The 13,975-nt window shown below is 53.8% G+C and overlaps 2 protein-coding genes across 2 annotated transcripts; both read left to right on the top strand.

Moving 5' to 3' along the window:
* Window positions 1–4,218: 4,218 nt before the first annotated feature.
* On the top strand, window positions 4,219–8,902 carry DCTN3 (dynactin subunit 3). Its single transcript, XM_066338593.1, has 7 exons — window positions 4,219–4,483; window positions 4,603–4,687; window positions 5,609–5,695; window positions 6,593–6,676; window positions 7,259–7,317; window positions 8,074–8,134; window positions 8,543–8,902. The coding sequence occupies exons 1-7, from the start codon at window positions 4,253–4,255 to the stop codon at window positions 8,629–8,631; spliced, it is 696 nt and encodes a 231-aa protein (XP_066194690.1). The 5' UTR covers window positions 4,219–4,252; the 3' UTR covers window positions 8,632–8,902.
* Window positions 8,903–9,763: 861 nt separating this feature from the next.
* RPP25L (ribonuclease P/MRP subunit p25 like) lies at window positions 9,764–12,113 on the top strand. The gene is made up of 2 exons (XM_066338417.1): window positions 9,764–9,840; window positions 10,786–12,113. Exons 1-2 carry the CDS (start codon window positions 9,781–9,783, stop codon window positions 11,341–11,343), a joined length of 618 nt encoding a protein of 205 aa, XP_066194514.1. The 5' UTR covers window positions 9,764–9,780; the 3' UTR covers window positions 11,344–12,113.
* Window positions 12,114–13,975: the final 1,862 nt, after the last annotated feature.

The following is a 13,975-nucleotide window of genomic DNA, read 5'->3' as shown; positions in this document are numbered from 1 at the left end:
AACCCCTGGGACCTGCATGCTGCATCCCCTACATCCTGCAGCCCCTAATCCACCTCAATGCACGCACTGCTGCCCCTGTACACACCTCAGTGTAAACACTGCATCCCCTGCACATACCCTTGATGCCCACATTGCCCCTCCATACACACCCTCTGTGCAAACACTGCAGGCACAATACTCTGCAGCCCCTATAAATCGTAGCCCCTATACACTGCAGCCCCTCTATATATACTGCACCCCCTACCCACTGCAGATGCTCCTACTCAGACCTCCTGTGCTGCCTGGGCTTGCTGCCCCTGCCCTGAGACACCCCCAGGGTGGTGGTATCTCAGCCCCCCAGGTCCTCAGCTCAGGGGGATCACCCTGGGGGGGGGCAAATAATGGGGATATTGGTGGGAATGGTGGGGGTGGAGCTTATTGGGGTGGGGCTGGGGTTGGGGGTTAATGTCCTTGTGGGGCTTGTTGGTGGGGGGAGGGCAGGGTTGCCCAGCATAGGCCCCCCACCACCAAAGACTGCCTGGGTGCCAGGGTTCCCAAATGGGTGACAGGAGACAGAGGGCACTCCAAACTACCTCGTTGGGGCTGGGCGGGAACCTTCCACCCCCGTGTGCCCCAGGGTGCCAAAGCAGGTGGGCGTGGAGCAATGCTCACCTCTACCTCAGCGCGGGGGGCTCGGCAGCGCCGGCCCGTTCCCCGCACTCCCACCGCAGCCATGTGACTCTGTGTATCTATTAAAGCAAACGAACTCCTGAACCAAACCAGTGCTGAGGGTGGTATGCAGGGCATGGTGCCACCCACCGAGCTCCAGGGCCCAGTTTGGAGGTGCAAGACACCCCGACAGCCTTTGATCCCCTGGGGTAACACCTGTAGTGCCTGATGTTTCACAGCCCACCTCACGCTTGTCTCCAGATCAGTTTCTGGAGCCCTGAGTTGCAAACAGGTGCCCTATGCCCACCAGACATCTCAGACATGGCCTGGATCAGACAGGGCACAGCTCCAGCTGTGCCAGCCAGGCTGTGGAGCTTGTGAGCCCCCAGTGGCAGTTCACCCATGGGTGGGGATCCCATTAGACTGCCTTGTGCCATGAAAGGAAACATGACACTGGAGCTGCTGAGGTCGTGTCCGTGGGGCTGTGAGGCTGCACCTGGTGACACACCAGCAGTGCTGCAGCAGCCTGGTACCCAAGCAGTGCCCACAGAGGACACAGGTCACCATAGTGGGGCTGAGAGGCACACACATATGTGGGTGGTCACTTGTACTCCCTTGTACAAACTCAGTGGCATGCACACTCAGACCGTGACACTCATGCTGACACAGGGACTTCCACATGTGTGCAGCCACCTGTACATTTGTAGAGGCACAGGGGATTCCCTTGGGGACCGACACTCCGACCAGAGGCAAACACGAAGACAGCTCCCTGGCACCCAAGGGGACAGAAACTCCTGTTTGAGAGTTCCGCCCTGAGGGCAGACTCAGACCCCTGGGGACACCCCGAACTTCACATGGACAGCCACAGTTCCTCAGGTACAGCTCCAACCCAACCCCTCGAGGACAGCCCCCAGTCCTCCGGCCACAGCCTCAGTTCTTCGGGGGCAGCCACAACCCAGACTCCTGGCAACATTCCTCGCGGATTCCCAGGGCAAGGGGACACCCGCACCCCCGAACCCACCCGGGGAGTGGTATCCCTGTCCAGGGTGCTGCAGCAATGTTGGCCGCCCTGGACCCAGCCTCGGCACACGGGAGTGACACGGAGGGTGGAGGTGTCACGCTGGAAACGTGTTGAGGGCATGGGGGTGACACAGAGCCCATGCAGAGGACCGATGATCTGGCGGGTCCACGCCTGTGATCTGGCCACTGAGGGCGGGAGAAGGTTCATGAACAAGGGGTGTGTGTGTGCGTGTGCGGAAGAGTTGTTTATGAGTGTACCAAGCAGAGCCAGAGTGGGATTGATGCAGCCTTAATTGGGGTCTTGTGTCCCTTTGCACTGCTGTGAAGTGCTGGCCGCAGCTCATCGAGTACTGCAGCCCCAGGGAGCCAGCAGGGCACATGCAGGCCTGCATCCCCACTCATTACCAGGCTCGGAGGGTGATGTGTGTTTCCATGCTCCCTGGAGAGCTTGGGGACACAGCTGCTGTCACCTGAGTAACCAGCTGTGATTGATGCCTGCTTCCCCATGTCCTGCAGGGACTGTAATTGAGCAGGAGACAGAAGGTGGAGGATGAGGGGACAATCCAGCCCAGCTGATAGAGTGCTGAGTCCAGCTTCAGCACTGAGCCGGTGGCAAGTGGTTGAATCAGTGTGCCTCTTCAGGCTCCAGGGATAGGGATGTGGTTGAAGCCCTGCTGAGAGGAGCTGGGAACAGACTGTGTGCTGGGTTGTGAACAATCAGTGCTGTAGCTGCAGCTCTGTTCCAAGGCTTGAAAACTGGGTGTGACTCTAAAGGGTGGATAAGGTCAGTCCCAAAGCCCCCAGTGCTTGAGGCCCAGGACTCCCTGAGTTTTTCACCTCAGGGAACTGGGTGATCTGGGATCCTCTGCTACAGGTTTTTGTGTGTTTGGGGCATTGCCCATCATGCTGAGCCCAGGCCACAGTACCTCTAAGCACAGACCATCGCTGTGCGCAGAGCCCCTGGCCCCCTCTGCAGCCCCCGGCCGCTTCTGCAGCCCCTGGGTGCTTCTGCTAATGAAGCCATTTCTATTTGTTGCCTTTGTGGAACAAAGCTCAGCTCTTCCCCTCTGAAGATCCAAGTTATTGATCCCTGGGAGGAAAAGTCAGCGCACATGGAGCCTCAGCCTTCTCCTGCTGCCTGAGTGCTCTGCACAGCTCCTGCAGGTGATTTGGGGGTGCATGAGGGCTGCTGGGGCACGAGGCCACCCCACAGCTCCCTTCTGCATCCTGGTAGGCCTGTACTGAGTGTACATTCAGTAGGAATGTACCTGTAAGGACAACGATTTTTCAGGGCACGGTGGGTTTAGCTTTCAGCAAAAGGCAATGGGAGGGTTCCCCAAAGCCATCCAGCTCACATTACCAGCAATGTTAACAAAGTACCTGCATTAGCAATTTTTTTTTTATCTAAAAGAGTGGCCTGGGACCTTGGCTTCGTGTTCCCTGGTGCCTGGGCTATGGCAGTGCAATACCCAGCCCCATGTTCATCCTGGCATTGCTGAAGTCATTTGTACATTTGCACTGCTGGGGCACTGGAAGGCTGAGCCTTGAGATACAGAGAATGACATCAGAAGGTGCTTTGAAAATTCACAGAATCACAGAATCATCAGGGCTGGAAGGGACCCCTGGAGATCACCCAGTCCAACCCTCCTGCCAAAGCAGGGTCAGCTGGAGCAGGTGACAGGAACATGTCGAGGTGGGGTTGGAATGTCTCCAGAGAAGGAGACCGTACAATCTCCCTAGGCAGCTATTCCAGTGCTCTCCCACCCTCAAAATAAAACCCTTCCTTCTGTTTCAGGTTATGGCTATTGCTTCTCATCCTGTAACAGGGCACCACTAGAAAGAGTCTGGCACCATCCCCTCTGACAGCAGCCTTCGATATATTTATATGCATTAATGAGATCCCCTCTCAGTCTTTTCTCTAAACTGAACAGGCCCAGCTCCCATAGTCTCTCCTCGAAGAGAGATGCTCCATACCCTAGATCATCTTTGTGGCCTCTGCCACATCCTCTCCAGTAGCTCCTTGTTTTTCTTGTGCTGAGCCCAGAAGGGGACACAGCACCCCAGATGTGCCCTTATCAGGGCTAAGTAGAGGGGCAGCATCACCTCCCTTGACCTGCTGGCCACAGTCTTCCCGATGCACCCTAGGATACTTCTTGCTCTACAGTTGGGAAACCCTCTGGACCTTTTTTTTGGTGGCAGATGCTGCTACTATGGATTAATTTAATCCCTGTCAGGAATCTGTGTAATTGTGAGTGCCAGCTGAAGGCAGCGGCACGGCTGGGGTTGGCTGCAACATTCATTAGTGCTTCTCTTCTTTGCAAGTGTCACCTGTGGCAGTCAATAAGAGAAAGGTGAACGCGGGCAGACAGCGGCCTGGGGGAAAGCCGGAGGCAGCCTCCCGGATTTCAAAGGGCCTGCATCCACACGGATCGCTATATCAATTCCTTTTAATACATCCGAGTGCCTCTTTCCTGGAGGACCACGGCGGAATGAAGCGGCCATCGACTGCCATCCCAGGCTGCGGGAGGGCTGCACACTTCCCTCTGGAGTGCAAATCGCCATCGACCGCACCTCATCCTCTGAGATGGGCTCCGCTCCGCCAAACGCGGCCTCCCCTCCCGTCTCCATGGCAACGGCGGTCCTTAGCAACGCGCCGCCATGGCAACCGTCGGGGCGTGCCGGAAGTGAGGCGCGGCCACTTCCTCCCCGCACGAAGATGGCGGCGGGCGCTGCGGAGCTGCGGCGGCTGCAGTGGCGGCTGGAGGAGCTGGAGCAGCGCGTCGGTCTCGGCGGCGGGGGCTGCGGGCCGCGAAAGGTGCCGGGGGGAAGCTACGGGGAGCGGCCGGGGGCCGTTTGGTGCGGCCCGGCGGGGCCTGGGGTGCCGCGACCCGGCGGGGCCTGACAGCCCCGTCCCCTCCCTCTGTGCCTCTGCAGGTGGCGGACGAGCTGGTGAAGGTGCAAGTGGCGCTGAGCAATATCGCCAGCAAGAGAGAGAGGATCAAAATCTTGTTTAAGAAAAGTGAGCGGGTCTTGCGGAAGGGGGCGGATCGCGGAGGGCGGGAGGGGGGAGGCTCTACACCGTTTCGCTGCTCTAAACAAAATTACCTTCCCCACGCCTGTTTATTTTGGGCTCTTATTTCTGTATTTGTCACAGAAATAAGTAACTGAGAGAGGGTATTTTGCTCACGATCCTCCAACTCAGCGGTCAGGGGTGGGAAACAGGAGGCTGCAAGCCTGAGTTATTTACTCAATTTCCATCTGCCCGTGTCAGTGCCAGGATTTGCTCTGCTTGAAATGCAGCCCCTGAAGGCTCTTGGAGCATGAGCTCCTGAAATGAATTCTTGCACACTTGAGCTTCTTGGGCCTGCTGAGGTAGCTCTGCTCTCTGTGTGTGGTGGTAGCAATAAGGTTCACACTCAGTGGGCAGATCTGGGGAGCTGCCTCCAAACGGGATGGGGGTAGTGGAGGGGGAGGTCTTTGTCCTGCAAAGCTGCCTGTTGGCCAGGTTTTGCTGTGTGTTGTCACAGGACAGGCAGGGAGGGTCGTAGTAGTCCAAGTCTGCAGTGGGTGCTCAATATAAAAGTAGAAACCATGTATTTGTGGATGATTTTAACGACCAGGATGGGGAGCTGTTGGCTGGTTTTGTCATGAGGGTGGGAAAAAGCAGATTTCACTCACCTTTGATAATTGTAATCCAGACAAAAGGCAAGATTTCCAGTTGTCCCTAATGCAGCGGTTTTCTGGCTTGAGCCATTTTCAGTAGTTGGTCACAGAGCTTCAAAGTCACACAGAAATTAATTAATCTGGTGGGGGGGAGAAAAGGTAGCTAAGTGCACAGTGTTTGCAAGGTAATCTCCTACACAGTGGGAAGGGAAACTGCTCTTGTGAATGTCATAACATCTCTTCTACTTTTTGTCTCCAATCCTATTTATCCCTCCAGTTGAAGATGTAATAAAATACCTTGACCCCCAGTACATTGACAGGATGGCTGTTCCAGATGCTATGAAGCTGCAGTTCATCTTGGCAGGTATGGCATGAAACGAGGGGAAACAGGAGGCTTTTGTAGCACTGCAAAAAAGTGTCCTTTACGTAAGATGGATCGTGATGGATTTCTTTTCTTCAGTTGTAAAGACGTGGCACAGCATGCCCTGTGGAGGTATCAGAGAGATGGTTTGTACAAGGATGTCTGTCAGCTTCAGTGCTTCCTCGTGCACAGCCACACTGCAGTTTTATCAGCTCTGATCTCTCCCATATTGATCTTTTGCCCTGAATTAATCAAAGGCTGGTAAGAGAAGCTGGAGCTAGAATGGTTTCCTCTCCCCACTTCCAGTATTCTCCAGTCTGTGACAAAAGCAGAAGACATTTGGGTGTATTCAACACCCCCTAGCCTTGTCCTCATTTGACCCAAGGAATTTGATCAACCAATTTGATCAACAGTATAATCCATGACTGGAATTGCACAGAATCATGGAATGTTAAAGGGGTGGAAGGAACCTTAAGGACCATCCAATCCCAGCCCACCCTGCTGTGGGCAGGGACACCTCCCCAACTATCCCAGGTTGCTCAGACTCCCATCCAGCCTAGCCTTGAACACTGCCAGGGATGGAGCATCCACAACCTCTTGGGCAGCCTATGCTAGCCAGTGTCTCACCACCCTCACAGTAAAGAATTTCTTCCTAATATCCAGCCTAAATTTCCCCTCTTTCAATTTGTACCCATTATTCCTATTAGAACTTGGTGGAGATTCTTCTGCATGAAATTGGTGTGAATCAAGACCCAGGGACTAGCAGCAAAACTGTAAATAAAGTCATCAACAAGCCCCTTTCTGTAAAGACAGATCAGCTGAAAAATTTACCACTATTTGTTAAAAGTCAAAGCAGCCTTTTGTGTTCATTGGTCTTGCTTCTTGTTCTCCCGCAACCAGAGGAACAGGCTATTCCTGCCCGTGCAGCCCTTCTGGAGCAAGTGAAGACACTCCAGCCCATCTTGGACAGCACTAGTATCCAAGGTATGCACATACTTCTGCAAGTTGGAGCTGCAAATGTCCACTGTGGCCTGTCCTGCTTTCTTTCTTTTCTTTTGAGCTTGAGACTAGAGAAGAGGACAGCTTAGTGGTGTGAGAGTAAACTGAGTACAAATTTGGTCTGCTCCTGCCTCATGCTGCACCAGCCTCCCTCGCAAGGTCAAGGAGGTGATAGAGTAGGTTGTGAAGCAGGCTGGAGACAGCACTTTGGCAGAGATGGTGGAGCCTGGCAGGTCACTCTTTCCTGTGAGCTCTTTTGCATCCTGTTCCTGGCATAAACAGAGATCCCTTTTCTGCTATCCAGGTGGTTTACTCTGCTGTAGTTCTTGAATAGCCCTCAAGAACTTGAGTAGCCTTGAGTAGCTGTGGGCATCCCTGAGCTCGTGCCATGTGCGGGGTAGTTAAGTAGTTTCTTTGAATCCTGCTTGAATTTTATCTGTAGTGTGGGACACTTGCACTCAGTGAGTGGAGTTCTGCCATGCTATGGAGGAGGAGTGGGCTTTACTTTGGGAACTGTTCCCATGTGCTGTAAAACAGCTCGAACTGATTTCTCCTTTGTGCTTCCAGCGGTTCCTGACCATGCAGCCAAACTGCAGCGGCTGTCACAGATACACATACAGCAGCAGGTACCGTGAATATTCCTATCAGTATTGACTAGAAGGGCATAGGAACCTTTTGCCAGTGGCTGTACTGACACCCCTGTATTTGTAATTGCCTGAATTGCGCATATATGGCAGTTCTTTGCAATCAGAATATGCAGACTACAGTCTTAAAGAAGTTTAAGTACTCCAGGGGGGAAAAGTATCCAGGATTTCTGTCAATCAAGTCCAAGTTGGAAATTTGCCTGCCATAACCCTGCTCCAAACAGCTTTCTGTGACACATAGTAAATGGCAGCTGGTTTAACCATCACGAATTCCCCCGTTAGCTCAGACACTGAGATGAAGCAGCACACTCCTCCTGTATCCTACTCTCTGGAACATTGTTGACACTGTCACCATGTCCCTTCACCTTCACCCTCCCTATATGAGCACTCCTGGAGCTGGCAGTGAATAGCTTGGGCAGTTCCTAGTCTTTCAGGCAGTTCCTGTCTCTTTCAGCATTTTGCTGTGAGTCTCTGTTCTGGAGAAAGCAAAGCCTGGATACTGAGGAGAGGCGGGTAGTGGTGTAAGCCTGGGGGCATTGGTGCTTCATAGGTCACAGTGTTTGTGACCTTTCTCTTGATTATAGAAACTTGTCCAGCTGCAGTGAGCACCCACAGCCAGGGCCTTAGTACTGATCTCAGCGCCTTGGATGAGTTTCCTGCTCTATTGTCAGGGACTGGGAAGGGAGAGATGTCCTTCACTTTATTTTTTCCTCATGCACTGTGGCTCCCCGTTTACAGGAGAAGCGTCATGATGTCACTGACAGTGTCAAGACACTCCTTGAGGATTACAACAAAATGATATCCTTTGAACTTTAGGCCTGGAACAGCTGAACTGACCCCTTCCCCTGGCTGATTCTGTTGCATTTCCAGCCCTTGGTTTAACAGCCTTTCTGATGTGGTGACACTTGCATCCCTGTCCTGGCTGTGCTGAGGCACATTGCAAAACCAGTGGGTAGGGAAGCTGTGTAGAAAGCCCTTGCTCGTCAGTGGTATGTGGTGTTCATAAGTGCCTCTTGGACTCCCGTGGGTGTATGGTGCTGTGCAGTGCCTCAGCCACTGGGTGGATTGAATCCATGGAGGCTTTCAACAGCCTGATATCCTGGGCTTCTTCCAAGGAATAAGGATTGTAATGGTGCTGTCAAGATGCTCTGACATGGGTTTCTTCCTCACAGTTTCCACATCACTTTCCTTAAGTGCCATGTCCAGACCCTGCTTCTCTCCAAGCAATTTGTGCAATGGAATGAAATCCTGACAGGTCTGGAAGCAGCTAAGCAAGCAAAGCCCGTGGCAGAGTGATGGCAGAGCTGGAGCGTGGCATGCCCCTGTGGCACAGCTTGCATCCTGCTGGTCCCAGCTCCTTCCCACTTGGAGCAAGCACGCTGCAGTGAACACAGCAGGATCCTGGGGCAACCAGGATCTGTTGTCCCAGCCCCCAGTCAAAGCCACACTGCTTAATCTGCCACTGTTTGCAGATCTTGCACTTCTCTGAAATTCATCTCGATCTTAACATATTGTAAAACCCCTTTCTGTGCTTACTGTGGGCCACAGTAAAGTCCTGGAATGCTAACTGGGTTGTCTGTCTCTCCATGGATGTGAGGACTGCTCCTGGTACAGACTGGGGATTTCTCCCCAGACAGTGATCTCTTGGCAGCCTCCAGGAGTTGGGCGGTGGTTACTTTAAGCCTTGGGGCAAAGGCACATACATTCCTTGCAGTCCCACAGTCTTCCATTGACTGTGCCCCACACTCTTCCTGTTCCTGTGAGTTACCTGTGCCGAGGGAAGTCAGGTCTCATGGAACTTTTCTGCCTTGCTATTCTCCCATATCTGTGCTGAGAGAAGGCAGCAGCTTTTGCCTTTATCCTGCCTCTGCTTTCCTGAGGCTGCTGCAAGCCAAAGCCTGTGCTGGCTTTTTTCCTTTCCAGAGAGGGCGACAAGCCAGGCTTTGTGTGGTCTGGCCATAGCATGGAGTTTCCAAGGCCATGCTTTTGCAAGGGTCGCAAACCCTTCAGGTTGATGAGACACTGCCCAGCCTAATGTGACCTGGGAGTCCTGCAGGAACGGGGCAGAATCCCCACAGGAACTCGAGAAGTTCCATCTGTGCTCCAGGAGTTGCCAGTCTGTGTCCTCTTCCCTGATCAGCAGCTTTGCTCGTTGTCAAACCACAACCTGCAGAAAACCCCCACTCCCTCCAGCTGCTTGGGGAGCTCAGGTAAGGGTGGGAGCTCACGCACGCCCTTTCGTGTGCGCGCACAGGGACACTGTGTGTGCCCGGAGCCGGGGAGAGCTGGATGTGCCGGTGGGAGCGGGCAATAACCCGGGCTGGGTTCGTCACCCGGGACCGGCAGGTGGGCGGGGCCCGCATCTCGCCCCGCCCACTGCCCGCCCACCCAGTGAGGTTATTGATGGGCGTGGCCCCCGTACTGAGCCCACCCACCGCCTCGCGCATGCGCGCGCCCGGCTTCGGCCGCCATCTTGTGTCGAGGGGCGCGCTGAGGCGGCTGCAGGTGAGCGAGGCTTCCGCGTTCCCCTCTGGGGCATCCTTAATTCCCACCCCTGCATTCCCGCATCCTGCCGTGGCGGCCCGGCTCCCCCCCGGCCCTGGCGGTGCCTCTCGGGCCCCCAGGCACCGATGGCGGCGGGGGCAGTGTGGGGGTGAGGTACTCGTGTGCTCCCAGGGTGCGGGGTAGGGGCTCCGCGCAGCCGTGTCCCTGAGGAGAGGATGAGGTGCGGGGTGCAGCGTCTGGGTGCAGTAGGACTCAGGAGCTTGCGGGTAACAAAGTACCGCGACCTTCATCACTTTAGGCTATGTAGTGGGGGCGTGGAGTGCCCTGCACAGGTGTAAGCAGACGTAGGTCAGCATGACACCTGCCTTGTCAGAGACGGCAGCTGTGAGACATGGATTTCCTGTCTTTCCCTCGAGGAAACCTTTTTTTATTCCTGGAACCCGTGCTTGCCATCTCCCTTGTGACATGCAGTGTTTTACCCTCAGCTGGGCTGGCCAGGTCCCCATGAGCCTGTTTCTGTAACAGGAGGTGCAGCCTGTAAACTGTGCTTGAATGTATCCTGTGCATGTCCCAGTGCAGCTGTGGCCAGCATCCCTGAGTTCTGTTCTCAGTCACCCCAGCTCACTTGTTTGTTCTGTCTTCTCTTGAGATACAGCAGTATTTTTTTACATCACCATACAGCAGTGTTATTCATGTCACCCTACTTAGGCCCACAACATTATCACTGTATTTTTCACGGCTCAGGCTGCCCTGTGGTAATAACATTTGTACTGTAGGTATGTACTTATGAGGTCTGGGCTAATCTTTTGGTTATGCCTCTCCAGGATTCCCAATCCTGATAGTTCAAGTGCCCTTCAGAGGAAAGGTTGTAGCCAACTGTGGTGAGAATTTTTTTGTGCAGCAAGTACAGTGGGTTGGGTGTTCATGGTCCGTTTTCCTTTTCAGCACTGCAGAATGGAGAACTATAAGAAGACCAAAATTGTGGAGAAACCTTGTCCTCTTCCTTTCACTGACCTGCCCGCTGATACTATTGAAATGAAGGTGAAGGACGGGAGCAAAATCAGGAATCTGATGGGCTATGCCATGAGCAAGATGGAGCAGGACTCCGTGAGGCAGATTCTTTTCACTGGCTCAGGCAAGGCTGTCAGCAAGACCATCACCTGTGTGGAAATCATGAAACGAAGGCTCAAGGAGCTGCACCAGATCACCAAAGTGCTCTTCAGACAGATCGAAGAAATCTGGGAACCCATTGTGCCTGAGGCAGGCCTTGATGCCTTGACAGTGAAGAGAAACATTCCTGCCATATGTGTCCTACTGAGCAAAGATGCCCTGGATCCTCAGGAGCCGGGGTACCAGGCCCCAGGATCTTTTGATGCCTTCTGGGCTGAGACACTGAAAGCAGAGTCGCAGGGCCAGATGAAGAGAAAGCAGGGTGGAGGCCGGGGAGCTGGCAGCACAGGGAAGCACCCTCGCTCCACTGGGGGAGTGCCGGGGGGGCCCTGAGGCAGCAGCTCCACTTGTGGTTCAGGGGAGCTGCAGAGACCAGCCCGGGGCTGTGGCTGCACAGCTGCTGCTGAACACACGGGCTTGCAGAGGTGTGAGCAGAGGGCAGGAGGAGCGGACTGTTATCACTGGGTGTGATCGTAGCTGTCTGAAAATGTGTTTTGACAAGTTCCCTTACCAGAGGCTGCCAGGCTGTACTCCTTAGGGGTTTGTGGAAGACAGGAATTGCCTCTGCTTGAGCAAGAACTGTTGGTGTGTTGTTAGTGAGCCCCAGCAAAGGGCTGCTAGCCCACTGAGGTTTCAGTTGCCAGTGGGACAGACACCTACCTGCCTGTGTGCCAGGTGCGAGTTGCTCTGGCCAGTACAAAGGGAAAACAGGACATGATGTGGAATCCCCAGGCAGCTGCCAGCGTCACTTGGGCTCACGAGCATACAGACACCAGGGCACAGGGGTGGGTCAGCCATTTCTGTGCCTGAAGAGTCCTTCTGCTCAGCCTGTCAGGGGGGTTGAATGTAGAACTGCCAGGATACAGCTCCATCTGGCATCATGTGCACATAGCTCCCTTTGGCTCAGTAGAGCTGGCGGTCATGGTTCCCTCTCCAAACAGGCAGCAGTTGACTCATGTTGTAACCAACCTGAAATCCTGTGGCTCTGCGGCTGTCCTGGGGTGGTGGTAATGGGAAGCTCCAAAGGATCCTGTTCTTTCCCTTTTCTGCTCCCTGATAAGACACAAAGATGGCTTTAAAATAAAGGTGTAACTTAATGTAAATTGTAAATTTGTCATGTCTTTCTCATCCCACTGGAGGTCACTCTGTAAGCACTGGTGGTATGGCTTCGGCTGCTGGCTGAAGCTCTGTTTTTCCAGCCCTCCTGCTGCTCTGTGTTTGTTCCTCTCGTGACTGTAAAATGGACCTTGATCCAAGGGGAGGTTAATATCCAAATATTAACCTCCTTTCACATCTGAAATAGATCAAGGTCCTGTTTTTTTTTTTTTTTTCTGTGAAGCTTTCTGGTAATTTTTTCCCACTCTTTTAAACTGGCTGAAACTGCAGTCTCAAAAAGACTTGTTCTGAACTCTGCTGAGTGAGGCAAAGGATAGATCATCTTTTCTCGTGCAGTAGTTGCCTTCCTGAAGCAGGTCTGGTAAGTAATTCTGGGCTGGAGAGAAGGGCTGTTCCTGTGACAGGCTGAGCTCTTGGCTGAACAACCCCTGCTCACAATGTCCTGAGCACTCCTGTTGTGCAGACTCTCCCTGCTCTTTCTGTGCCACTGCTTGTGTAGTGAGCTCTAGCTGGACCCAGCACTCTGCACTGTCAGTTAAAGGGTAACAATACAAATGTGGAAAGAAGAGATTTTACCTAGGTGAGGGGAAGCAGGACAGGTGCAGCGTGTTTGTTACCCCTGCAACCAGACCAGACTCCACCAGCGTGAGTGGTGCACAGATACCTGCCTTGCATCCAAACGAGTGCCTGGGGGAGCCAGGACTGCCAGGCTTACACACCTCCTCCTCCCCTTCTAAAGGTCTCACTGCTTCCTGCTCCACTGCCTGGAGGTAGTCAGGGAAATGCCTGGACACGTCTACTTTGCCAGAAGATGTAAGTCCTGGGGATGGGGCAGCGTTAACCTGTTTTATCTTTGTGCTGTTCCCAGCTGCTGCTCGCTTACATCTAAGGAGGAGACTGCTTTTCTTAATTAGCAGATTAGCCATAAATGCCAAGGAAGATGCTCGAGTGTGTGATCAGATGGCTTCTGACATTTCAACTGGCAATGGGTCTGTGTTTACTCAAAACACCCTCAGTACAGAGCCGAGAGCCAGATCCTCAGGCAGCCTGTGTAACCCTCCCTCATGGCCGTGGCACGTTTAAAGCTGCCTCATCAAAGCTGCAAAGTGACTGTTAGTTTTGTTCCACTGGAAGTTATCCTCGGCTGACTTGGTGGCTCTCCCTTCAGGAATAAGCTTTACCTGACCATCACACCCGTGGGTTTGGGTCAGCTGAGAGATGTCCCAGCTCCCTTACAGCTCTGCCCTTCATCCATCCTTCATCTCTCTTCTCCCTTGGAGACACACCATGTGGGGATGCCTGGCTGCCACAGACTCTGATGTCACTGCTGTGCATCTGTCCCACCAGGCATATGTGAGTCCTGGATGTGGCTTTTCAGAGCAATTGCAGGTGCTGACTCCTGTGGGTCTCCAGGAAGCACCCCGAGGGCCCGTCCAGCCCCAGGAGCCTCCTGTCTCCCAGCCCTCTCCTTTGGATGCCGCGTCTGTGTCCTTCAGTAGGAGTACTCACCCTTTGGGGTGATGCCCCACACAAGGGCTTCTGTGGCTCCAATACCCATATGGAAGCTGGCAGCTGAGCATGCGGTCAGGCTACCCTGTACCTCAGTTTCCCCTTCGACAAGACAGGGGGAAGCCAGCTGTGCCGGTGAGGCTGATCTTATTCATATTCCAAGGTACTGATTTTGCCTAGATGTCCTGTTCTCTCATGGGGTCTAAGCCCACCCTTGCCTGCCTGTAGCTCTTGTGACCCGGGAAGGACCCCAGCCAGCCCTGGCAAATCCATCCTCAGCATCCTCAAGCCCCGATGTGTGTGGGACCAGGTGCGAGTGTGTTTGTGTGTGCGTGTGCAG

This window comes from Sylvia atricapilla, chromosome Z, assembly GCF_009819655.1.
Source record: "Sylvia atricapilla isolate bSylAtr1 chromosome Z, bSylAtr1.pri, whole genome shotgun sequence".
Taxonomy (NCBI): Eukaryota; Metazoa; Chordata; class Aves; order Passeriformes; family Sylviidae; genus Sylvia; species Sylvia atricapilla.
This window is presented reverse-complemented; position numbering and strand designations above follow the sequence as displayed.

What these genes read in the sequence shown, in the direction of transcription:
- RPP25L (XM_066338417.1), top strand. Translation starts at nt 9,781, where the DNA reads ATGCGCGCGCCCGGCTTCGGCCGCCATCTTGTGTCGAGGGGCGCGCTG. An exon ending in GCGCGCTGAGGCGGCTGCAG is followed by an intron (nt 9,841 to 10,785) that starts GTGAGCGAGGCT and finishes TTTCCTTTTCAG; the next exon opens with CACTGCAGAATGGAGAACTA.
- DCTN3 (XM_066338593.1), top strand. Translation starts at nt 4,253, where the DNA reads ATGGGCTCCGCTCCGCCAAACGCGGCCTCCCCTCCCGTCTCCATGGCA. An exon ending in GGGGCTGCGGGCCGCGAAAG is followed by an intron (nt 4,484 to 4,602) that starts GTGCCGGGGGGA and finishes GTGCCTCTGCAG; the next exon opens with GTGGCGGACGAGCTGGTGAA. An exon ending in GCTGCAGTTCATCTTGGCAG is followed by an intron (nt 5,696 to 6,592) that starts GTATGGCATGAA and finishes TCCCGCAACCAG; the next exon opens with AGGAACAGGCTATTCCTGCC.